At 48.1% G+C, this 21,783-nt stretch overlaps 1 protein-coding gene across 7 annotated transcripts in view; it reads left to right on the forward strand.

Moving 5' to 3' along the window:
• PBRM1 (polybromo 1) overlaps nucleotides 1-21,783 on the forward strand; it is a 411,924-nt gene that overhangs the window by 54,060 nt on the left and 336,081 nt on the right. For all 7 annotated transcript variants that reach the window (XM_078776019.1, XM_078776017.1, XM_078776018.1 and 4 more), the window contains exons 6-8: nucleotides 4,620-4,733; nucleotides 7,154-7,222; nucleotides 16,854-16,952. In XM_078776019.1, the coding sequence (XP_078632145.1) occupies nucleotides 4,620-4,733; nucleotides 7,154-7,222; nucleotides 16,854-16,952 (282 nt within the window). The remainder of the gene's footprint in view (nucleotides 1-4,619; nucleotides 4,734-7,153; nucleotides 7,223-16,853; nucleotides 16,953-21,783) is intronic.

Genomic DNA, 21,783 nt, shown 5'->3' on the forward strand with positions numbered 1-21,783 from the left:
ATCAGCACGCCACTCAGTTCCCGAAACTTCTTCCATGCACATCTCACTCTAGCAACCGTTGCCGAGTCTGATCCACCTTCTCCATTCAGCATGTCTCCGAGGTAGCAAAATGTTTTCACACCTTCCAGCTTCAAACAAATATCAAACAAATAAACAATTACAGATAAAAAATAAATCATAGAATCATTGCAAAGAAATTGCAAAGAAAGCCAAGGTGTCAGTGAGTACAGTTTCCTACACCATCAAAAGGCACTTGGAAACTGGAGGAAACTCTGACAGGAAGAGGTCTGGCAGACCCAAAGCCTCAACAGAATCAGAAGGCAAGTTTCTGAGAGTCAACAGCTTGCGTGATAGGCGGCTCACAGGACAACAGCTTCAAGCACAGCTTAACACTGGTCGAAGTAAGCAAGTCTCAGTTTCAACTGTGAAGAGAAGACTTCGAGCTGTAGGTTTGATAGGTCGAGTGGCAGTAAGAAAGCCATTGCTGAGATGGCAAAATGAGAAAAAGAGGCTTGCCTGGGCCATGAAGCACCGCTAGTGGACTACTGAAGACTGGAAGAAGGTCTTATGGACTGATGAATCAAAATTTGAAATCTTTGGTTCATCACGCAGGGTTTTTGTATGCCGTCGAGTAGGCTAAAGGATGGTTCCTCAGTGTGTGACACCAACTGTCAAACATGGAGGAGTAAGCGTGATGGTCTGGGGCTCTTTTGCTGGATCCAGAGTCGACGACTTGCACAGAGTGACTGGCATCCTGAACCAAAATGGCAACCACAACATTTTGCAGCGCCGTGCAATACCCTCTGGTATATGTCTAGTTGGTCAGGGGTTCATCCTACAGCAAGATAATGACCCTAAACACACCTCCAGGCTATGTCAAAACTACCTTCGAGGAAAAGAACAAGACGGTAGGCTTCAAATCATGGAATGGGCCAGCACAGTCTCCAGACAAACCCCATTGAGCTGGTTTGGGATGAACTGGATAGAAGGGTGAAAGCAAAGCAACCTACAAGTGCAACACATTTGTGGGAACTTCTGCAACAGTGTTGGGAAGAACTTCCCGAACAATATTTGATTTCCATTGCAGAAAGAATGCCACGAGTGTGTTCGTCGGTTATATCTGTAAAAGGTGGCTACTTTGCTGAGTCAAAAATTTAGATTACATTTTGTTAAACAAAATGATTCTATGATTTCTTTTTATCTCCAATTGTTTATTTGTTCTATGCTTAATTTCAGAGTACATTGAGACATTAAACTGCGTAAATTTCAATAAAAACTGGAAACATTGAGGTGTTCTAAAACTTTTGACCGGGAGTGTATGGTGACCTTTTGGCCTATATTCACCTCAAAAATAGTTGGTGGTTGATTTCATGAAGCTGATATGAGAATCCCATTCAAATTTCAAGTCAATCGGATGGAAATTGAGGATTTTCGATTTTTAGACACGAGACAACCAATACTGCACGTCAAAATCAGAAACACTCTCATTGTAGAAGCAGCCCGTCACGACCCTCTGTGGTCAGAGAGAGCCTCGACCACCCAATCAGCCAGAGATCCAGCTGACCGGGCGGCAGTCCACCTCACCCAGAACTCGGCAAGTCTTCCAGGAGACTGGAAGGACACATCAAACCCACGGGCCAAGGAGATGAGGCAATAAAAATCATCAGCCTTGAACTCCAACGTGTTCAACAAAACAGTCCAACCAAACACCTCACCTGGTGGCACGGGTCCCTCCTTCGCGAATTTAAATTGGACACAGTTACGGCACCTGGTCGCCATGCTGGGGGAGGGGCGGAGGACAACATGGGGAATGATGGGTGGGCAGAGGGGGGGAGGGAAGTGGTAGCGGGGAAGCGCGAGCCTGCCTACCTGCCTGGATGGCGAGGCCACCAAACAGGAGGAAGGCTGGGGAAAAGCAGGAAGGGAGAGACTAACGAAAACGCAGGACAAACAAGAAAGAGCAATCAGAGATTGCAAACCCTTGCCAGGATGTATTTACAGTGGTTTTTAAGGCTTTTGTGTTAAAACAAATATAGCGGCCGAACCACATGACCGATGACGTCATCATTTTTTTTTTCTCCACTAATTTATTCCTAGATTATGCTCAAGAAATTTCATCTTGATCGGATGAAGTTTTGTACTTGTCAAATTATGACGTCATAATGGAGGCACCTATGACATCATCATTAACAGATGTTATTCCACATGGAGAGTTCTTTACAATGAGCCATGTCTCAATTTTTTCTCTTCAGTGCTTTCAGAGATAGAGGTGCAATTTTTTTTTGCTTTTTCCAATATGGCGGCCAAACCATGTGACCGATGACGTCATCATTAACATTTTAATCCCCATGGAGAGTTCTTTACAATGAGCCATGTCTCAATTTTTTCTATTCATTGCTTTCAGAGATAGAGGTGCAAAGTTTTTCGGTTTTTCTAAGATGGTGGCCGAACCACGTGTCCATGACGTCATAATTATCATTTCAAAATTCTACAGATAGAGTTGCACCTATGGTGAAAATTTCCTGTCCTTAACGGTCGCAGAGAAAATCATATTTATTCTGTGCGGACAAACAGACAGACAGACAAACAAACGGACTCAAATGCAATACCCTCTCCTCAGGCGAGGGTAACAAAGACAAAAAGTATAAGACAAACACATAGACAAGATGGGGGAAATGAAAACGCGCAGGACAAACACAACAAAGCTCACAAGCTGCTCAGGTGCACAGCATTTGAGCATTCCAGACAGCATTTGAGCACAAGAACCTGATACCAACTGTAAAGTATGGTGGTGGAAATATTATGGTTTGGGGCAGCTTTGCTGCATCAGGTCCTGGGCAGCTCACCATCATAGAATCCACTATGAATTCTTCATTGTACCAGAGGGTGCTTAAGATTAATGTGAGGCCATCTGTCGGAAAGTTGAAGCTCAACCGAAGGTGGACCTTGCAACATGACAGTGACCCTAAACATACAAGTAAATCCACCAAGGAATGGCTGAAAAGAAAGAAATGGAGGGTTCTGGAATGGCCAAGTCAAAGCCTGGATCTAAATCCTATCGAGATGTTGTGGGGAGATTTGAAACGAGCTGTGTATTCAAGAAACCCCTCAAACATCGCACAGCTGAAAGAATTCTGCATGGAGGAGTGGGCAAAAATTTCTCCCAGTCGATGTCAGAGACTGGTAGACAGTTATAAGAAACGCCTACTTGAGGTTGTTTCTGCCAAAGGGGGCAATACCACCCATTAGATCCAAGGGTGTACTTACTTTTTCCGCATGTGAAATTTGCATTGATGTTTATTTAAATTATACAATGGACTACAAAATGTAAATGTTTCATGATATTTGTTCTATTATATCACCTTTATCTATCAATATTGTTGAAATGAAGATCAAATAGCTGTATGTTGAAATATGTTGAAAAAGTCAAAAGTTTACATGGGGTGTACTTGCCAGACTCCGTTGACTTAGGACTCAAGACTGAGAAGGAACAACTGATATATTTATTGGATTCGTCAAACACAGGCTGTGGAAAGCAAAACGTCGAAATCGAAGCTCACAAAGACGAACGTTCCAACAAGATGCTCTGAAATAATTCGATCAAGCTTCACTTTATAAAGGGAATATTGGGGGGTGACTTTAGCTCACAAGACAAAGAGAAAGAGTGGGCTCATCGGTTACTTCATCCAAGGCCACTCATGGGTAAGTTTTGATAAGATGGTCAGCAGCATGCGTCAACATGTTTATGGCTTCCTCATAGAACCTTGGTTTTGGAAGTACAAAGGGAGTGGATAATCGTATTTATGCCAACATAAAATAATTTGACAAAGTCTCGTGGGAGACTAGAAAGATACAGTTGGTCTTTCACAGAGTAAGGGATAATTCCTTATAAGGATATAACAAGCTGAAAAGGACATAAAAGGAAAAAGTATTAAAAAAGGATACAGCAATCACTCAAAACAAAACATATAATTGATTATACTTGGTAATTGGTCAAACGGTCAATAGAACACAAAGAGGGGGGGGGGGGGCTCAAGCCCCACATTACTTACTTTTTCACGTGACTGTGTATATATATATATTAGCTTTGCCTTGAAGGTGTAAAACACAAGTGGCTTTTTCATGATTGCCTCACCACATGCCTCAGTATACCAGTGTCGAGATATTAAATATAACATTTGGAAGCATCAAGTGGTAAGCTAGTGAAGGAGAAGAAGCAGTCTGTTTGGGAAGGAATTCCAGGAACTTGATGTGAGGAGCCATGACATATCAAGCAATTTGGCCCATCATGCTATGCACCTGATACATTCAGTTAATTTATACCTTGTATATGTAGGACTGGAGGTAAGGTCAAGGTATACCCTTCCTCAAGGTCAAAGTATGCTCATACTCTCTACAGAGAATATTCTTGTGCTCACGGCAAGTTGTGAACGTTGGATAAGAACCAACCCTGTTACTCCCTGCAGTTACTCAATCATACTGCTTATTTTATACCCCACCTTTTAAATGTTTTTCTACTCGTACTCTTGGCATCTATATCATAGCTGATGTACTTTCAAAGATGCTGCTAAAATAATTGTGAATTCGTTGATAATGTTGTAATGTGCTGCCTTTGACAGCGAAGAGGTGCACTTAAGGAACAGTTACAACAGTTGTTTGAGACTGTGGTTTCCTTGAGTGACTCAGCTGGACGATTAATCAGTGAGCTCTTTCATCGACTACCATCTCGACAGGTCAGTGTATTGGCTGTATATTTTTCGGGTAAAATGATCATCAGCATCCCACTACCAGTCTGGCAGCAGCTGCTTCCCTCTATGCTGAACTTGAATAGATAATATTGTTATGTAACACTTGGGACTTTCGAAACTCAAACTTTTAAAACTAAAATTTTTTTTTTTTATTCTAAATTAAAATTCTAAATTCTAAATTAAAAATTTTTTTTACTAGGCATTGCACGATTACGTTTGTCCAAGTCTGCCTTTATCTCGGCCTATAACTCTGCTGTTGGTGTTTTCTCCCTTTCTCTCTACTGTTCCTTTTGTCCTGCTGTGTCCTGACCCGTTCCATGTGCTAATACTGGCCCTTCCATGAGTCTCAACTATATGTCCTATATATATATATATATATATATATATATATATATATATATATATATATATATATATATATATATATATATATATATATATATATATATATATATATATACATATATACATACATATTATATATATATATTGCATTCAGAAAGTATTCAGACCCCTTTACTTTTTTCACATTTTGTTATGTTGCAGCCTTATGCTGAAATCGTTTAAATTCATTTTTTCCCTCATCAATCTACACTCAATACCCCATAATGACAAAGAGAAAACAGGATTTTAGAAAGTTTTGCAAATTTATTTAAAAGCAAAAACTGAAATATCACATTGACATAAGTATTCATACCCTTTGCTATGACACTTGAAATTTAGCTGAGGTGCCTCCCATTCCTCTTGATCATCTTTGAGATGTTTCTACACCTTGAATGGAGTCCACCTGTGGTAAATTCAATTGATTGGAAATGATTTGGAAAGGCACACACCTGTCTATATGAGGTCTCACAGCTGACAATGCATATCGGAGCAAAAACCAAGCCATGAGGTCGAAGGAACTGCCTGCAGAGCTCAGAGACAGGATTGTGTCGAGGCACAGATCTGGCGAAGCCTACAAAAAAATTCTGCTGCATTGAAGGTTCCCAAGAGCACAGTGGCCTCCATAATTCTTAAATGGAAGAAGTTTGGAACAACCTTGCCTTCACGGATCCCACCAGCAGTCTTCAAACCTGCAATAATTAATTCAACTGACACAAAAGTAAAATGTACAAAAATACCGGCTTAATTATCGAAAATGCCGGCAATAAAGAAAACACGATAAAACTAAATTCCTAATTGCAGCGCTCCCATACAGACCCTTAATGCAGACAAAGGATAAAATAACTGGAAAAGAAATAGGTTTGATTTGTGGCATTTATCTCAAATCGGCTGGTGTATCTCAGCAGGAATCGTCAGGCGAAGTAGACATCCCGCGCGGCCCGCTCACTCCTGGCTCCGTGCGCGAAGCGAACGGCCTTGTCGTGCAGTTCGCTCTTCCAGCCGCGCTGGTCCTCACGATCTCTGCACAGGAAACCGCAGTTCTCGGTCCGCAGCTCTTCCTCCTCACGACCACTAGCAAGATGTCGGAACACGACCGTTCGCGATGAAGCTTCCTTGCGCAAGAGCAATAGCGACCGTTCACTATGGATCCAGAATGAGAAGGCAAGATGTCAGCACACGACCATTCACCATCAGATCCCAAAACGAGAAGAACCAAGAGGACTTCGATGCTGAGAGAGATAAAATGTCAATGCCAAGAGAGAAAAAATGTCGATGCTTAGAGAGAGCTTTTCGGCGACCATTCACCAACAAAGTCCGGACCCAAGAGAGAAAATGTCCACCGCTCCACTTGTTTTGTCCTTGAGGCTCTGATGTCATCCCACGACGTCTCCGTGGCCGCTCCTGTCAGTGACTCTCATCTTACCAGTCCTTGTGCCAATCAACTCCCGGAACAATCGCTACTCTTCGAGGCGTGACCTCATGAACCTGCCTGTGCTTGTGTGCTCACCAAGTCGGTGTTATCCACGGTAGTGTTTGATGCCTGGTTTCCTGTTGGTTTTTAATTAGTGTGGTTAATGGCCGATTTCTTACTCGGTGTCTGTAGTGCGGTGTCATAAGGAACACAGGAAAAGATTGCAGAGGCAATTACATACAGGGGATCAATTACCCATAATCCCTCGCTAATTAACAAACCCTACCCCTCTCATGGAGATGAAGAGAGAGATAGAGATAGAGAGATAATTACATACAGGGGATCAATTTCCCATAATCCCTCGCTAATTAACAAACCCTACCCCTCTCATGGAGATGAAGATATACTTACACGACATCCGGTCTACACAAATTTCCTACTTATGGTACATCGAGGTTTCTTCTTCTTCACGACAGTCGGAGCACACTAATCTATGCATTCTACCTGGACTTCGCTATTGCCTTCCCCGACAAACGTAACAATATATATACATATATATGTATATATATATATATAATATATATGATATGTTTTCCTTGTTTTTTTTCAGCAATACCCAGATTATTATGAAGTAATTAAAGAGCCCATCGACCTGAAAATGATTGCACATCGGATTGAGGTAAGTTGTCCACGCTGTTTTCATGCATGTACACTGTCCCTTTTAAATCCCTTCTAATTGAAAATGCAAGTACGTATTGATCAATTATTTAGTCTGGTACACATCTGTGTTTTTGCAGCTATTGCAAATATAACTGATTATTTTCAGATGAATGGGGTGCTGCATTTGGTTTCCATCCATAAACATTGAGAATGTGATGGTGGCTTTTTATTTAAACTGATGCAGCCACTGTGATGGTATTTGCTTGGTTGTATCAGGAATTTTGAAAGATGTGAGATGGACAGGATTTTAACAACGTGGTGTGAGCACCATGGAGCAGATCTTATCAAGGAAGCGCAGCTACACCCGGATTTGTCATGGCAACGCAGCCACGGTCAAAGTGCCAGTCGGTCCCTATGTATTGGGCCACTCCCTCTTTTCTCTCTCTCTCTCTCTCTCTATCTCTCTCTCTCTCTCTCTCTCTCTCTCTCTCTCTCTCTCTCTCTCTCTCTCTCTCTCTCTCTCTATCTCTATCTCTATCTCTATCTCTCTCTCTCTCTCTATCTCTCTCTCTCTCTCTCTGTCTCTCTCTCTCTCTCTCTCTCTCTCTCTCTCTCTCTCTCTCTCTCTGTCTCTCTCTGTCTCTCTCTCTATCTCTCTCATGGCCCTGGCTTTACAAAAGTGGGGGTACACCATCTTGGATGTGGGGAATCTCTGGGTCATTCCTGGGAGATTGATGGGTTGTCTCCCTGCCGCGGGTCTATTTGAGAGAACTTGCCGGGGCTGTTACTACTACTATTTTACTATTACTACTACTATTATTACTACTACTATTATTACTACTACTATTATTACTACTACTATTATTACTACTACTATTATTACTACTACTATTATTACTACTACTATTATTACTACTGCTATTATTACTACTACTATTATTACTACTACTATTATTACTACTACTATTATTACTACTACTATTATTACTACTACTATTATTACTACTACTATTATTACTACTACTATTACTACTCCTACTCCTCCCTTGCCTTTACTCTATGGCCCCTGGTCCTATTGGTGTATATTATGCTGCTGTAGAACTCTTATGCTCATATTTTCTCCATACCCTTCATTACCTAACCCTAACCCTAACATCTCAATCATATCCCCTTGTAACGACCTTATTTCTAATGTATATAACCCTGTCTCCTTCAACCGCTCCTCATAGCTGAGTCTAGGTAGACCCAGAATCGATCTAGTAGCCCTGCGCTGAACCCGCTCTATGCCAGTTATATCCTTCCTGTGATGTGGTGAATAGAACTATATACAATATTCCAGATAGGGCTTCACTAAATTCATATACAGTGTTTAAAACCACCTCTTTTGATTTAGAATTTAATCCCCTACAAATACGACCTAAAACCCTTTTTGCTTTACCTATGGCTGCCTGGAATTATCCTGTCTGCTTACCCCTCATCTTTATTACCACCCCCAGATCCTTCTCCTGTGTGACATGTTCCAAGGTTGCTCCTTGCATCATGTAATCTCTATTTTCATTATTCTTACTCATCCCCAGCAATTTACACTTGTTTAGGTTAAACTGCATCTGCCAATCTTTTGCCCAATCTATGAAAGCATAAACAACAATAGGACCAGACTTTCCTGAATCTGATCAACCACCCTCCTCCCCTTCTGCACCCCTCTTTCTGCTATCTGCCTTACCTCCAAGCTTAGTGTCATCTGCCAGTTTGGAAAGCCTACTCTTATCCCCACTATCCAAATCGTTGATGTAAATTATGAATATTTTATGGTCTTAGTACTGACCAGCTGTGGTACCCCACTACTTACATCCTCCTCGCAAGACATCCTCCCACTCACAGCTGCTCTGTTTCCCATCACTAAGCCAGTTTCCCATCACTAAGCCAGTTTCCAATCCAGTTAACTACCTGACCAGTCACTCCACAAGCCCTCACCTTGACTAACAACCTCCTATTTTGTACCTTATCAAATGCTTTCTGCAAGTCGAGATATACGATGTCCACTGCCATCAGAAACTACTTCATAGAACTCTAAAATATTTGTTAAACAAGATATCCCTTTGGTAAATCCATGTTGGCTGCCTTTAATTAGTTTCCATTTATTGAAATGGTTCCTCATGTGGTCCCAAAATAACATCTCTCTAACACCTTCCCTACAACTGAATTTTATTACCCAAACTATTATACAAACTAATTGTTCGACAAACCATTTAAAGACAATAAACAAAATGTTCAGTCTCAATTGATTTTTTTTGTTGTTGTTGTTGTTGTTGTTGTATACAGGATCGAGGCTCGTGAAAGAGCTAACATTTATCACACAAAAAATTCAGACACACAAAGTATATAATAAGGGGAGTGGTAGACATGATGGGGAGAGATGGGGAAGCACACAAACACAACATTTGAGAGCAGGGACATCGGGAGATCTGTGGGAGGGAGGGGGCTTGGGGGGAAGAGGCGTGGGAAGGGGGGGTGGGAGAAGTATAAAACACAAGGACACTGCAAGGACTTCCAGGAAAGCAGTTGGTATTTCAAAAAAGTGAATCTGGGGTGAAATTAGCGGGGGTAGAAAAGATCAAGGTTTTGGATGGGGGAAGACAAGAGATGGTGGTGAACAGCTGTTTTAAAGACCTGGAGGGAGGAGTGGGATTGAAGAGAGTGAGGGAGTTTGTTCCAGAGGCAGGAGAAAAGAGGAATGAAAGAGTGAAGGTGAGCAGAGAGTCTTGATTTTGGCAGTTTAACCATAAGAGGGTTGTAGGCAGATCTTGTGCAACCTGTAGGAATATTAGGGGGACAGAGCCCAGAGAGAGCTGGGGGAGCAAGGCCAGAGAGGAGTCGATAGAAGACAGAAAGACCACCAACCTGCCTGCGGTGAGTAAGTGAAAGGCCCTCGGAGTTAGCTTCATCGCGGGAGATTCCAATGATTCTGAAAGCTTTGGTTTCAACAGCGTGAATGCGAGCTAGGTGTGAGGCAGGAGCACCGGCCCAGAGGGGAGAACAGTATTCCATTGAGCTGCGGATGAAAGCTTTGTATGTGGTGAGGAGCTCAGGTGTGCCAAGGAAGGACTTCGCACGGCGGAGGATGCCCAGTTGGCGATTGGCTTTGGCGGCCAGATTTGAAATGTGGTTTTCCCAGGAAAGATCATGGCAGATAGTGAGACCCAAAAGCTTGAGTGACAGAACTTCTTGGAGAGGATTATTCAGAAAGTGGATGGGAGGGTTGTCCAGTCGGTCTTTTCGGAGAGACATAGTAAGACTGTGAGAGAGAGCCAAATTTGCTTGCCTTGGAGTGGCTACCATTGACCACACTGCTCTCTTTTTTTTCTTTACAAGATTGAGAATAATGGAAGAGCAAGGTGACAGACATGTATGAATTAACATTGGGGCAGTGGCACAACAATTTGACCCAATAAGCAAAGAATAGAGGAGGGAAGAAAACACTTCTACCTCTAAGAGGGTTGGGTTAGGAAGGGTTAATGGGGGTAAAAAGGATTGCACGTAAGCGTGTTTGTCAGGAAAGATGACATTGAAGCGCAGTGCTACGCGCGCGACTTGCTACCAAGGAGGAAGCGGACAACGCGGTTAAAACAAAAGTGTCTTTATTGACAAGAGGTCACTGTAGCACTGGCGCGATCCGGGCTGCGTGCCCGGTGTATATCCTGAGGCCACGCCTACCCCTCGGGCGTGGCCGCCGCCCACTTGGTACACGGAATGATGTCACCACACCAGTGGGCTTTCGTGTCCGCCACACGCGCGCCCCCAGAATTCCCGCGCACCTGGAGGGCCAGTTTGCGGGGCAAACGGATGACCCGGCCGAAGCGCCCTCTGGCGACCGGCGGCGTCCGGGGTGCAGGGATGCCAGCTGGGATGCCCCCGGCTGTACCCGGGATGGGTGCCGAACCGGGGGGCGGCGTGCCGGCGGTGCTGGGCGGTGCCGGGGGTCCGCCCGCCGGGGGGCGGCCCCAACGCGGGGGCCGAGCCACCGGCGGTGGGTGGTCCACGTCGAGGTGGGCCGGCTTGAGTCGATCCACCGAGACGCGGTCGGGAGTACCGCCGATGTCCAAGGTGAAGTATTTCACCCCGGTCTCCAGCACGCGGAAAGGCCCGTCGTACTGGGGCCGCAGTGGTGTCCGGTGGGCGTCGTGCCGGACGAAGACATACTCTGCGGTGCGAAGCTCCGGGGCGACGTGCGTGGGTGGGTGCCCGTGGTGCGCCGTCGGCACCGGGGCGAACCTCCAGGCGGTCTCCTGCAGCGCGGAGCGCTCCTGCGCCGCGGACCAAGGTGCCGTGGGGTCGGGAAGGAACTCGCCCGGCACCCGCAGTGGTTGTCCAAAGACCAACTCCGCCGCGGATGCGCGCAGGTCCTCCTTGGGCGCCGTCCGGAGGCCCAGCAGGACCCAGGGGAGCCTGTCGACCCAGCCCCCGTCGCGGAGGGTGGCCCGGAGCGCGGCCTTCAACGAGCGGTGGAACCGCTCGCACAGGCCGTTAGCCTGGGGGTGGTAGGCCATGGTGCGGTGCAGCGGGACCCCGAGCCCCCGCGTGACCGCCCCCCAGAGCTCAGAGGTGAACTGGGGGCCGCGGTCGGACGAGATGTCCGAGGGAGCGCCGAACCGTGCGACCCAGGTGGCGATGAACGCCTGCGCGATGTCCGCCCCCGTCGTTGACGCCAAAGGCACGGCCTCCGGCCACCGGGTGGTGCGGTCCATCATGGTCAGGACGTGGGTGAAACCCCGCGAGGGGGGCAGAGGTCCCACCAGGTCCACGTGAATGTGGTCAAACCGACGTTCCGGCACCGCAAACGGGGCCAATGGGGCCTTGGTGTGTCAGTGCACCTTCGCGCGCTGGCACGCGAGGCACGTCCTGGCCCAGCCGCGGACGGCCTTCCAGAGGCCATGCCAGACAAACATGTCGGCGATCAACCTCTGGGAGGCCCTCGTGCCCGGGTGGGACAGGCCGTGGATGGAGTCGAAAATCCGGCGCTGCCAGCCCGCGGGCACAATGGGGTGAGGCCGCCCGAGGGAGACGTCGCACCAGAGGGCCGTGCCCACGCCGTTGAATGGCACCTCGGTGACGCGGCGGCCCGTAACGGCGGTCAGCAAGGCCTGGACGTCGGGGTCGGCGGCCTGGTCCGCCGCCATCCGGGCATAGTCGATGCCGAGGTGGACCGCGTGGGCAACGGACCGGGAAAGGCAATCCGCCACCGGGTTGTCCTTCCCCGCGACGTGCCGGATGTCCGTCGTGTATTTGGACACGGCCGAGAGGTGACGCTGCTGCCGGGCCGACCACGGCTCGGCGACCTTGCCCATCGCGAACACCAGTGGCTTGTGGTCGACGAAGGCCGTGAACGCACGGCCCTCGAGCAGATGGCGGAAGTGCCTGACCGCCAGGTGGAGCCCGAGCAACTCGCGGTCGAAGGTACTGTACCGGCGTTCGGGCGGGCGAAGCTGCCGGCTGAAGAACGCCAGCGGTTGCCAAGCTCCACGCACCCATTGCTCGTGCACCGCGCCCACCGCGTAGTCCGAGGCGTCGGTGGTGAGGGCGATCGGTGCATCGGGCGCCGGGTGTGCGAGCATGGTGGCATTAGCCAAGGCGAGCTTCGCGCCCACGAACGCCGCGTCCATCTGCTCGGTCCAGGTGACGTCACCTTTGCCCGGCTTCCCTCGGAGGGCCTCGTGCAAGGGGCGCAGGAGCTGGGCGATGCGGGGCAGGAAACGGTGGTAAAAGTTTACCATGCCCAGGAACTCCTGGAGCCCCCTGATCGTGCGGGGGTGCGGAAACCCCTTCACCACCTCCACCTTGGCCGGTAGGGGGACGGCCCCATGCCTGGTGACGCGGTGCCCCAAAAAGTCGATTTCGGCGACACCGAACCGGCACTTGGCGGGGTTCACAATCAGGCCGTGCTGGCCCAGACGTTCGAAGAGCGTGCGGAGATGGTATAGGTGCTTTTCACGGGACGCGCTTGCGACGAGGATGTCATCCAGATAGACGTAGATGAAATCCAAGTCGCGCAAGACGCTGTCCATGAGGCGCTGGAACGCCTGAGCCGCATTCTTCAAACCGAAGGGCATCCGAAGAAATTCGAAAAGACCGAACGGCGTGATGACAGCCGTCTTCGGGATGTCCTCCGGCCTGACGGGGACCTGGTGGTAACCGCGTATGAGGTCCACCTTCGAGAAGAAGGACATATTCGCCAAGCGGGCGGAAAAGTCCTGAATATGGGGGACGGGGTAGCGGTCGGGGGTGGTGGCGTCGTTGAGATGGCGGTAGTCCCCGCACGGTCGCCATCCTCCACCGGGCTTGGGCACGATGTGGAGCGGCGACGCCCAAGCGCTCTCGGAGCGCCGCACGATGCCGAGCCGCTCCAGCGTAGCAAACTCCGCTTTAGCTACCGCGAGCTTTGTCGGCTCGAGGCGGCGTGCCCGGGCGTAGACCGGTGGCCCGGCGGTGGGGATGTGATGTTCCACCCCGTGCTTGACAGTCCCCGCCGAGAAGGTGGGCCTCGTGAGGGCCGGGAAACGGGCGAGGAGGCAGGTGAATTCGTCCGCTGCCGGAAGCGTGCAGATGAACCTGGCCGGAACCGATCCGCTCAGCAAGCCGCTCGATGAGCCGCTCCGTGAGCTGCTCAACGAGGCGGGCAGCGTGCAAGCGAGCGAGCTGAACGTCTCAGCCTGGACAAGCCTTCTGTGCTTGACGTCGACCAACAGGCCATTGGCACAGAGGAAGTCCGCGCCGAGCAGTGCCATAGGCACGTCGGCAGTCACGAACGACCATCGGAAAACCTGCCCTCTGAACCGCAGAGAAAGGCAGCGTTTTCCGTACGTGCGAATGGGCGTACCGTTGGCAGCAAGCAGCGCGGGGCCCCGGCCCGCGGACTGCTTGTCGGACGTACCGGCGGGAACGACACTCACCTGCGCTCCCGTGTCACACAGGTAACGGCGCCCGGATAAGGTGTCCGTTATGTACAGGAGGCTGTTTAATCAGCCGGCGCTCAGTGCCACTACCGAGGGCCGGCCCGGGCGTTTCCCGACCTGCCGAATGAGCACGGCGGGTGACATTGCCGAGCCTCGTGGCCGAACCTAGCGTGGAAATGGCACCAGGTTTGCGGCGAAGCCGGAGGCCGCTGTGGTGGTGGGCGGGGCGTGGCGGCCGCCACGAGGCACCCCTCGGAGCAGGGGTGGGCACCCGCAGGAGGTTCAGCGGCTGCGCGGTGCGTCGCGTAGTAGGGGTGGGCACCCGCAGCAGTTTCGGGCTCGGGAGCTGCTACGGCCGCACCGAAACTCGCCTGCGTGTCCAAAGCCGCGTATAACTTGTCGGCCTCGGCCGCGAGCGCGCGGGGTTCCGTTGTCGCGGAACCGGCCAACGCGAGGCGTACTCGTGCCGGCAGCTGGCGTCAATAACGCCCGGAATAGAGCGTTCGGGGTTTCGTCGCCCATGAGCGACAGCATATGGTCCATTCGGACCGACGGTCGCGTGTCACCGAGCTCGGGGAGGTCCAAGAGGAGATCGGCCCGTGCGTCCACCGTGAGGCCGAACGTGGCGAGGAGGAGACGCTTGATCGCCTCGTACCTGTCGTCGGCCAGTGGGTTCCTCAGGACCGACACGACGCGGGCGGCCGCGCCGGCCCCGAGGGAGGCGACCACGTGGCAGTAGCGTGTCTCGTCCGCCGTGATGCGTCGAAGCCTGAACTGGGCTTCGGCCTGCAGGAACCAGATCTCCGCCTGAGCTTCCCAGAACTTGGGGAGCTTTATCGCTACCGCGTTGGTTGCCATGGCTGTGGCGGGTTCGGGTGGTCAGTGACGGCTGACCAGAACGTCGGAGGTCACCAATGAAGCGCGGTGCTACGCGCTCGACTTGCTACCAAGGAGGAAGCGGACAACGCGGTTAAAACAAAAGTGTCTTTATTGACAAGAGGTCACTGTAGCACTGGCGCGCTCCGGGCTGCGCACCTGGTGTATATCCTGAGGCCACGCCTACCCCTCGGGCGTAGCCCCCGCCCACTTGGTGCGCGGAATGATGTCACCACGCCAGTGGGCTTTCATGTCCGCCACATCAACGAGTCAGGAAAGAAAATGGCTCTGTGTGCTGCAGGCAAAAAGCTTGGCAAGTGGAGCAAATGTGCAGACTACCGAATGTCCGAGATATGTCCAGAAACACAGCCTTGCCCTCTTCTTTTCTTTTTGATTCAGGACTCCATCAATTTATGAGAGAGTTGCATCAGTGTATGTAAATTGAGTGAATGGGACAGGGTTTTGATAATCTTTTAAATATCGTTATTAATAACATCATACAAACTTCAAAATGCAATGTAGTACGTGGTTGGGGAGCTTAACTGAAGAATGCTCGATTTCCAAAAGCCTTCATATTGGTGTTAGGGACTAACAGGAGCTTATGGTTGTTCGGCTGTTGTGTTTCTGCAAGATGTAAAGTGTGATTAGGTCAGAATTATAGGCGGCAACCTAATCTGTTCTTGGGTTTATTAGTCATCAGCAATAGCTTCAATAATCGACATGTTGGCATCCTGGAAATGAAGTGCCTTGATGGTTGGAATTGTGCAATCAAATTCACGATTTTGAATGCCAAGTCTGGCTGCCAAATGGTTTGTGAGAAAACGCAGATAGAGATACTAATAGTGAATTGCAAAAACTCCAAGTGCGATATTATGAGAGTATGAACCAAAATTACATCCTTCTTTCACTCTTTTACGTTTATGGGGCCTTCCTTGCAAGGCACTTGGAATTTGGAAGCTGTTGCAGTGCTGTTTACGTGTTAGCCTGTTGTATAGTAATGTGCAATATCACGTGATGTCAGGAGATGCACCAACAAATGCTGAGACGTGATGCACATGACGTGATGCACATTGGAGTGAGTAGGTGTCTCGCTATACCCACCATTATTCCCTCATCATATTATCTCTGTTTGAATATGAGGCCAGGTATAACTTCTGTTCAACAGACATTAATTCTCATTTTGTTTTTAATGTTATGTCAAGTTTCATCTATCTATAATTCCAGTAATCTCTGTGTGTGTGTGTGTCTGTGTGTTTGTCTGTGTGTTTGTCTGTGACCGCTGTTTCTCGACAACCACGGGTCCGATATACTTGAAACTTGCCAGGTATATTGCTGGGGACCCGAGGATGTGCCTTTTCAAGGTTTGAAATTAATCGGACTTGAAATTAATCGGACAAGTGGTTCCCAAGGTATGGTCACCGTACTCGCAAGCCGTTCGCTTTGGCTTTGCGAATGGACCAAACCATTTCATGTAAATAGAGGGGGGGGTTCTACCGTACTCGCAAGCCGTTCGCTTTGGCTTTGCGAATGGACCAAACCATTTCATGTAAATAGAGGGGGGGGGGTTCTGTGGTCGTTACTGCCACGTGGTTTCAAAGTTTTTTTTTGTTGTTGTTGTTTGCACGCATGTTTTTTTGCACCCACGTACGGGCACGCCCTAGTATTGGCAATGGAAGTAAACCTGGGGTTGTATTTTGATCAAACGGTTGTATGTTCTGTGCAGACACACAGAGTTTACCCCTGAAAAATTAATCTTTTGAGGTTGGGGAGAGGGGTGTAGTTTCATCAGCGATTTAATTTTACCATGACCTTTTACCTTGACAGGCAGGGTCATATTACACCATTGCAGAAATGACACGTGATGTGGATTTGCTGGTGAAAAATGCCCGGACTTACAATGAGCCAGGCTCGCAAGTTTTCAAGGTGGGAAAACTGTAATTTTCCACTTTATTTGTCCTGTTTTTTTGTTTTTTTTTGTCTTGTAAATAATTTCTTTTTGCCACAATCGTTTCGTGCTCATGCATGTAATTGTCCTTGGCCTGATGCATTTATCACATTTTTTTTACCTATATTTTTTATTTACATTTTTTTTCAACAGGACCTTCAGGAAATTTGGCTTCAAAATATATTTTTCATCAAGGTGGGAAATTCGTTACATTTAAAGACCATAAACACCATTTTCTCACATTTGCACTTGTTAAGCATCAAAATGTCGGAAAAACATCTCGGTACTGTTACGTGTTCCTCTACGATCTCCTGGTCTCGGTACACCTCCGAACCCCGAGAGGAGCCACGGCAGAAAAATATGTTACTCTGTGTTAGAAATCTGGTTTTGCCAGAAAAAGCCTGGTGTTGGCTTAGCGGTTAGGGTGCCGGCTTGGGATCCTGGGTTTGAATCCCGGTCGATCGCTGAATTAACGCCAGGGGGGTTGACTCAGCCTGTCATCCTTCCAAGGTCGGCAAATTGAGTACCGGCTTGCTGAGATGAATGATCACGGTGTGTACCCTGATTTAGAATAGGTACACCGTATACCTGTGCATCGTCAGAGGTGACCAAGGGTTGGCGTCAGGAAGGGCATCCGGCCATAAAAAACATTGCCTCAAACAGGGAACCATGATTGTCATGGGGCCTGCAAGGCCAACCCCCGCTCTAGTGCGGAAAAATGGCCTTAAAACGATCATTCTTCTTTCTATTCTGTGTTAGAAATCAATAGTGAAACCACACCAATGATTATAAATGAACAAATAATATATTGAAAATCACACAGGAATAACGGTACAACAAATGGCAATTAAGAGTGCACTCCATATACCATCAATAAAGTCAGATAACTCACGGCACTCCCAGCGAGTGAAAGGACACTCCTCAATGTCTCTATAACTTTTCCCAAGGCTAATGTGATTCGCTCCAGCGGTCGCTAGAACGATATCCAGTCGAAGCCCGAATCTCGCTCTCCAGTCGATATTCGAATCGCGTACAGTTGACAATGGTGATCGCCCCGCCGAAACTGTACAACGGCGCCCTTCAGAGAGGCACCTTCACCGCTCACTCAGCGAACCGCAACGTAATTGGAGACGAAGCGGTTGCACACACACATCCCCGACAAACGGTAGGATGTTAGGGTGAAGATGACGCGAGGCAAAACCTTTGTAGGTGTCCGAAGCGCGGGGTTCAAAATGGCCGACGGCTCTTACTTGAGCCGATGCGACTAGGCGAGAGATTCGTCGAAATCTCAGCGCCCAAATCTGACGACACAGATTTTCCACTCCAACGATAATTCCTACCGCCGAATGTCCCTTCAAGGAACTCAAAATTCCCTCGCGACTTTCGGTAGACCAGGCTCGCTATGGAGCCTTGACGTCACGCGTCTTCTCCAACTTTGCTCGTGCTGCCTCTTCCTCTTCACCTCCTCGTCTTCTGGTTCGGTTTCCTGTATCATTTTAAGTTAACCTTTTTAACTTTAGATAGGTGTTCCTGAATAATAAACCTTTTGAGAATAAAAATAGTACATAATATCAGAAATATGTCAAGTGGGTGAAAACCACAACAGCGGAAGTGACGAATCCGTAACACTTCCCCCCCTCAAGAAAGAAAGTTTGAACACAGCGAAAACTTTCTTTGCATGCAAACTCTTTAAACAAACAAAAATAAACTCACAACCGAAATCACCAATTCCTGTGAGCAACAATGATCAACATCTCAAAAATAAAGCAACAAAATTTCACACAACCGACAGATTTTTCCAAAGTTAATTCACTCTGGACAAAGCATCAGCAACGACATTGTCCCTGCCCTTTACATGTTCAATTTCCAAGTTGAACTCCTGCAAGGCCAAACTCCATCTCAACACCCTCTGATTTTTTTTTCCCCTTAGTTTCTTTTGAATGAAGGTTAAGGGGCTGTGATCAAAATCCAAAGTCAAGCAAGTCTACAGCACTTTTCCCCGGGAGGCCGAGCTGAAAGCCAGGTTCCATGGTGGTTGGGTGGTGAGGCCTGGAAGTATTCACGACATGGACGCCTTTAGGAACGTGGTGTTCACGGTTAGTCCGTGCAGGAAAGTTCACTACATGGTCGCCTTTAGGAACGTGGAGTTCACGGTTAATCCGTGTGGGGAAGTTCACTACATGGACGCCTTTAGGAAGGTGGCGTTCACGGTTAATCCGTGCAGGAATCTTGGCTCGGCGGCTCCGCAGCCTTCAGTGCTTCAACTTTTCCGAACTTTCATAATAATTACGGTGGGACCGCTTGTCACTGTAGTCACATGAATAGTGGTCTCCTTCTCGGCCACGACTCTGATAATCCTTCCTTCGGGAGCTGCCGTAACTCTGGGAGCCTCCATAATAATATCGATTGCGGCCACCACCAAAACTACTACTCCGTTGTCCTCTTCTGTAGCCCCCACGACATCTATGAAATGCCTTCCCTACTGTTATGGTCCGACCCTCCAACTCCTTGCTATTCAGATCCTTTTCTGCATCTCTGGCGTCCTTTGAGTTTTCAAACGTGACAAAGCCAAACCCTCTTGACTTTTGTGTCTCCCTGTCATTTATCAGCAGCACTTCCAAAAGCGGTCCATATTTGCTGAAGGCAGACTCCAGAACATCTTCCTTGGTTTTGAAGTTCAGTCCCCCTACAAAGAGCTTGCCAATATTGCCTCCATCCCTGACTTGCGTTTGCTGACACTTAGTTTCAGGGTACTTCCTCCTAGGCTTTTCAACAAACATCGGGTTACCAGAAACTTGACCACCGGCCAAATCATTCCCAATAACAAAAGATACTCCCTCTACAGGAAGAGTGGCTTGTAAACCTACGGTGACCGGTCCTGACACCAAATCAGACTCCAAATGGATGACATGAAGTGGAGCTCCAACACAGCCACCAATCCCCTGTAAACGAACACTATCACCAGTTGCCGTCTCCTCTGACAATGGCAAAATGCCTTCAAGCATCAAAGACTGATGTGCTCCTGTGTCCCTCAAGACCCTAACCGGTTTCTGGTTAGTCGAGTCTCCATCCAAGGACACAAACCCCTCTGAAATAAATGGTTGGTAACCCTTTTGAGGGCGATTTCTCACATTTGCCATTGCATTCGGAGTTGTACTAGTCGAACTCCGCTCCTGATTTTCCTTTCCCAGAGCATAACAGTGGGACATCAAGTGTCCCGGTTTATGGCAAAAAGTGCAAGTAGGCCCGGAGGAGAACCTTGTGGTCTGCCTCGAGCCCCCCGGATGATAAGTCTGCCTTGGAATTGTTGTCTTCGGATTTCTAGAAGTCGTGGTATCAGAGTGGTCCTCATAGGCATCTTGAGGCCGCACCCATGAATTTTCGTTCGCCGCCCCTGATGTACCATAGCTCCCCTGACTAAGTCTAGGCGAGTAGTTAGGTTTGTGGAACCCATCCTGTGTGTTGAGGCATAGTCATCTGCCATGGTTGCTGACTCATACAACTTTGGTACTTTCCTTTCCTCCAGATGTACTTTAATGTCCTCGTGGACACACTGTTGGAATTCCTCCACCAGGATCAATTGTCGTAATAGTTCGAAGTCTTTCCCAACCCCTTTTTTATCACACCACCTATCAAACATGGTTTCTTTCATTCTGGCAAACTCCGAATGGGTCTCACTCTCGCTCTTCCTGGCGTTCCGGAATTTTTGCCCGAAAGCTTCAGGGACCAATTCATAGGCTTTGAGAATGGTTTTCTTCACTATCTCGTAATCTGCACATTGCTCAATCGGTAAAGCCGAATAAATATCCTGAGCTTTACCCACCAGAACATTTTGCACTGACATGGTCCAGGACTCCTCCGGCCATTTTAGCATTCGAGCCACTTTCTCAAAGTGTAAAAAAAAACTTGGCTACCTCCTTTTCATTGAAGAGTGGAACCAGCCTAACATGTCTGCCAACATCCCAGGTGTTCTGACTAGTTGTCAAACCCGTCGACATGGATGGCACCTCTCCCCGTTCTCTCATTAACTCCAGCTCCTTGACTTTAATTTCCTGCTGAAGCCCCATTTCACGGTCCTTTAACTCACTTTCGGCTTTTCTCTCCTCTACTTCGAGTTCCCTTGCCGCTCTCCTTTCCTCTGCTTTTTTTCTCTTCTAACCTTTCCTGGAGTTCTCTTTCCTGTGCTTTTAACCTTTCTTGGAGTTCTCTTTCCTGTGCAGTTCTTCTTTCCTCGAGCTCTCTTTCCTGTGCTTTTAACCTTTCCTGGAGTTCTCTTTCCTGTGCTTTTAACCTTTCCTGGCTCTGCAATTGCATCTCCATTTTTTGGAGCTCCACATTTTCTTGTTCTTCTGGTAACCAATCCAAGGCTCCCTCTCTCCATTTTCCTAGTTCCACCATATATTCTATCACCACTGTCTGCATCTCTGTTTTCTTCATTTTAGCTCGGACCTCCAAGCTAAAATGTTTGGCCAATCTCAAGAGTTCCGATTTTAGTAACGCTCGGAACTGTGCCTCACTAGGGGTCGCTGCAAACTTCTCTGCGTCAAACTCCATGGTAACTATCCGTTTGCACCTGTTAACCTTCACACAAGAAATTTCCTTAAAAAAAACAAAAAAATATATTTTTTGTTTTTAAAAAAATTTGGGAATAAAAAAAACCACATTTAGAGGCCATTCCTCTAAAACCACATTTAGAGGAATAACCACATTTAGAGGCCATTTTCCCCACAAAGCGGGGGTTGGCCTTTTTCGGGGACCGTGGTTGTTGTTGTTTTTCGCTCCCCTTTTTGAAGCAATGTTTTACGGCCA

The sequence above is a fragment of the Myxine glutinosa genome, chromosome 4, assembly GCF_964187855.1.
Source record: "Myxine glutinosa chromosome 4, kmMyxGlut1.1, whole genome shotgun sequence".
Classification (NCBI taxonomy): domain Eukaryota; kingdom Metazoa; phylum Chordata; class Myxini; order Myxiniformes; family Myxinidae; genus Myxine; species Myxine glutinosa.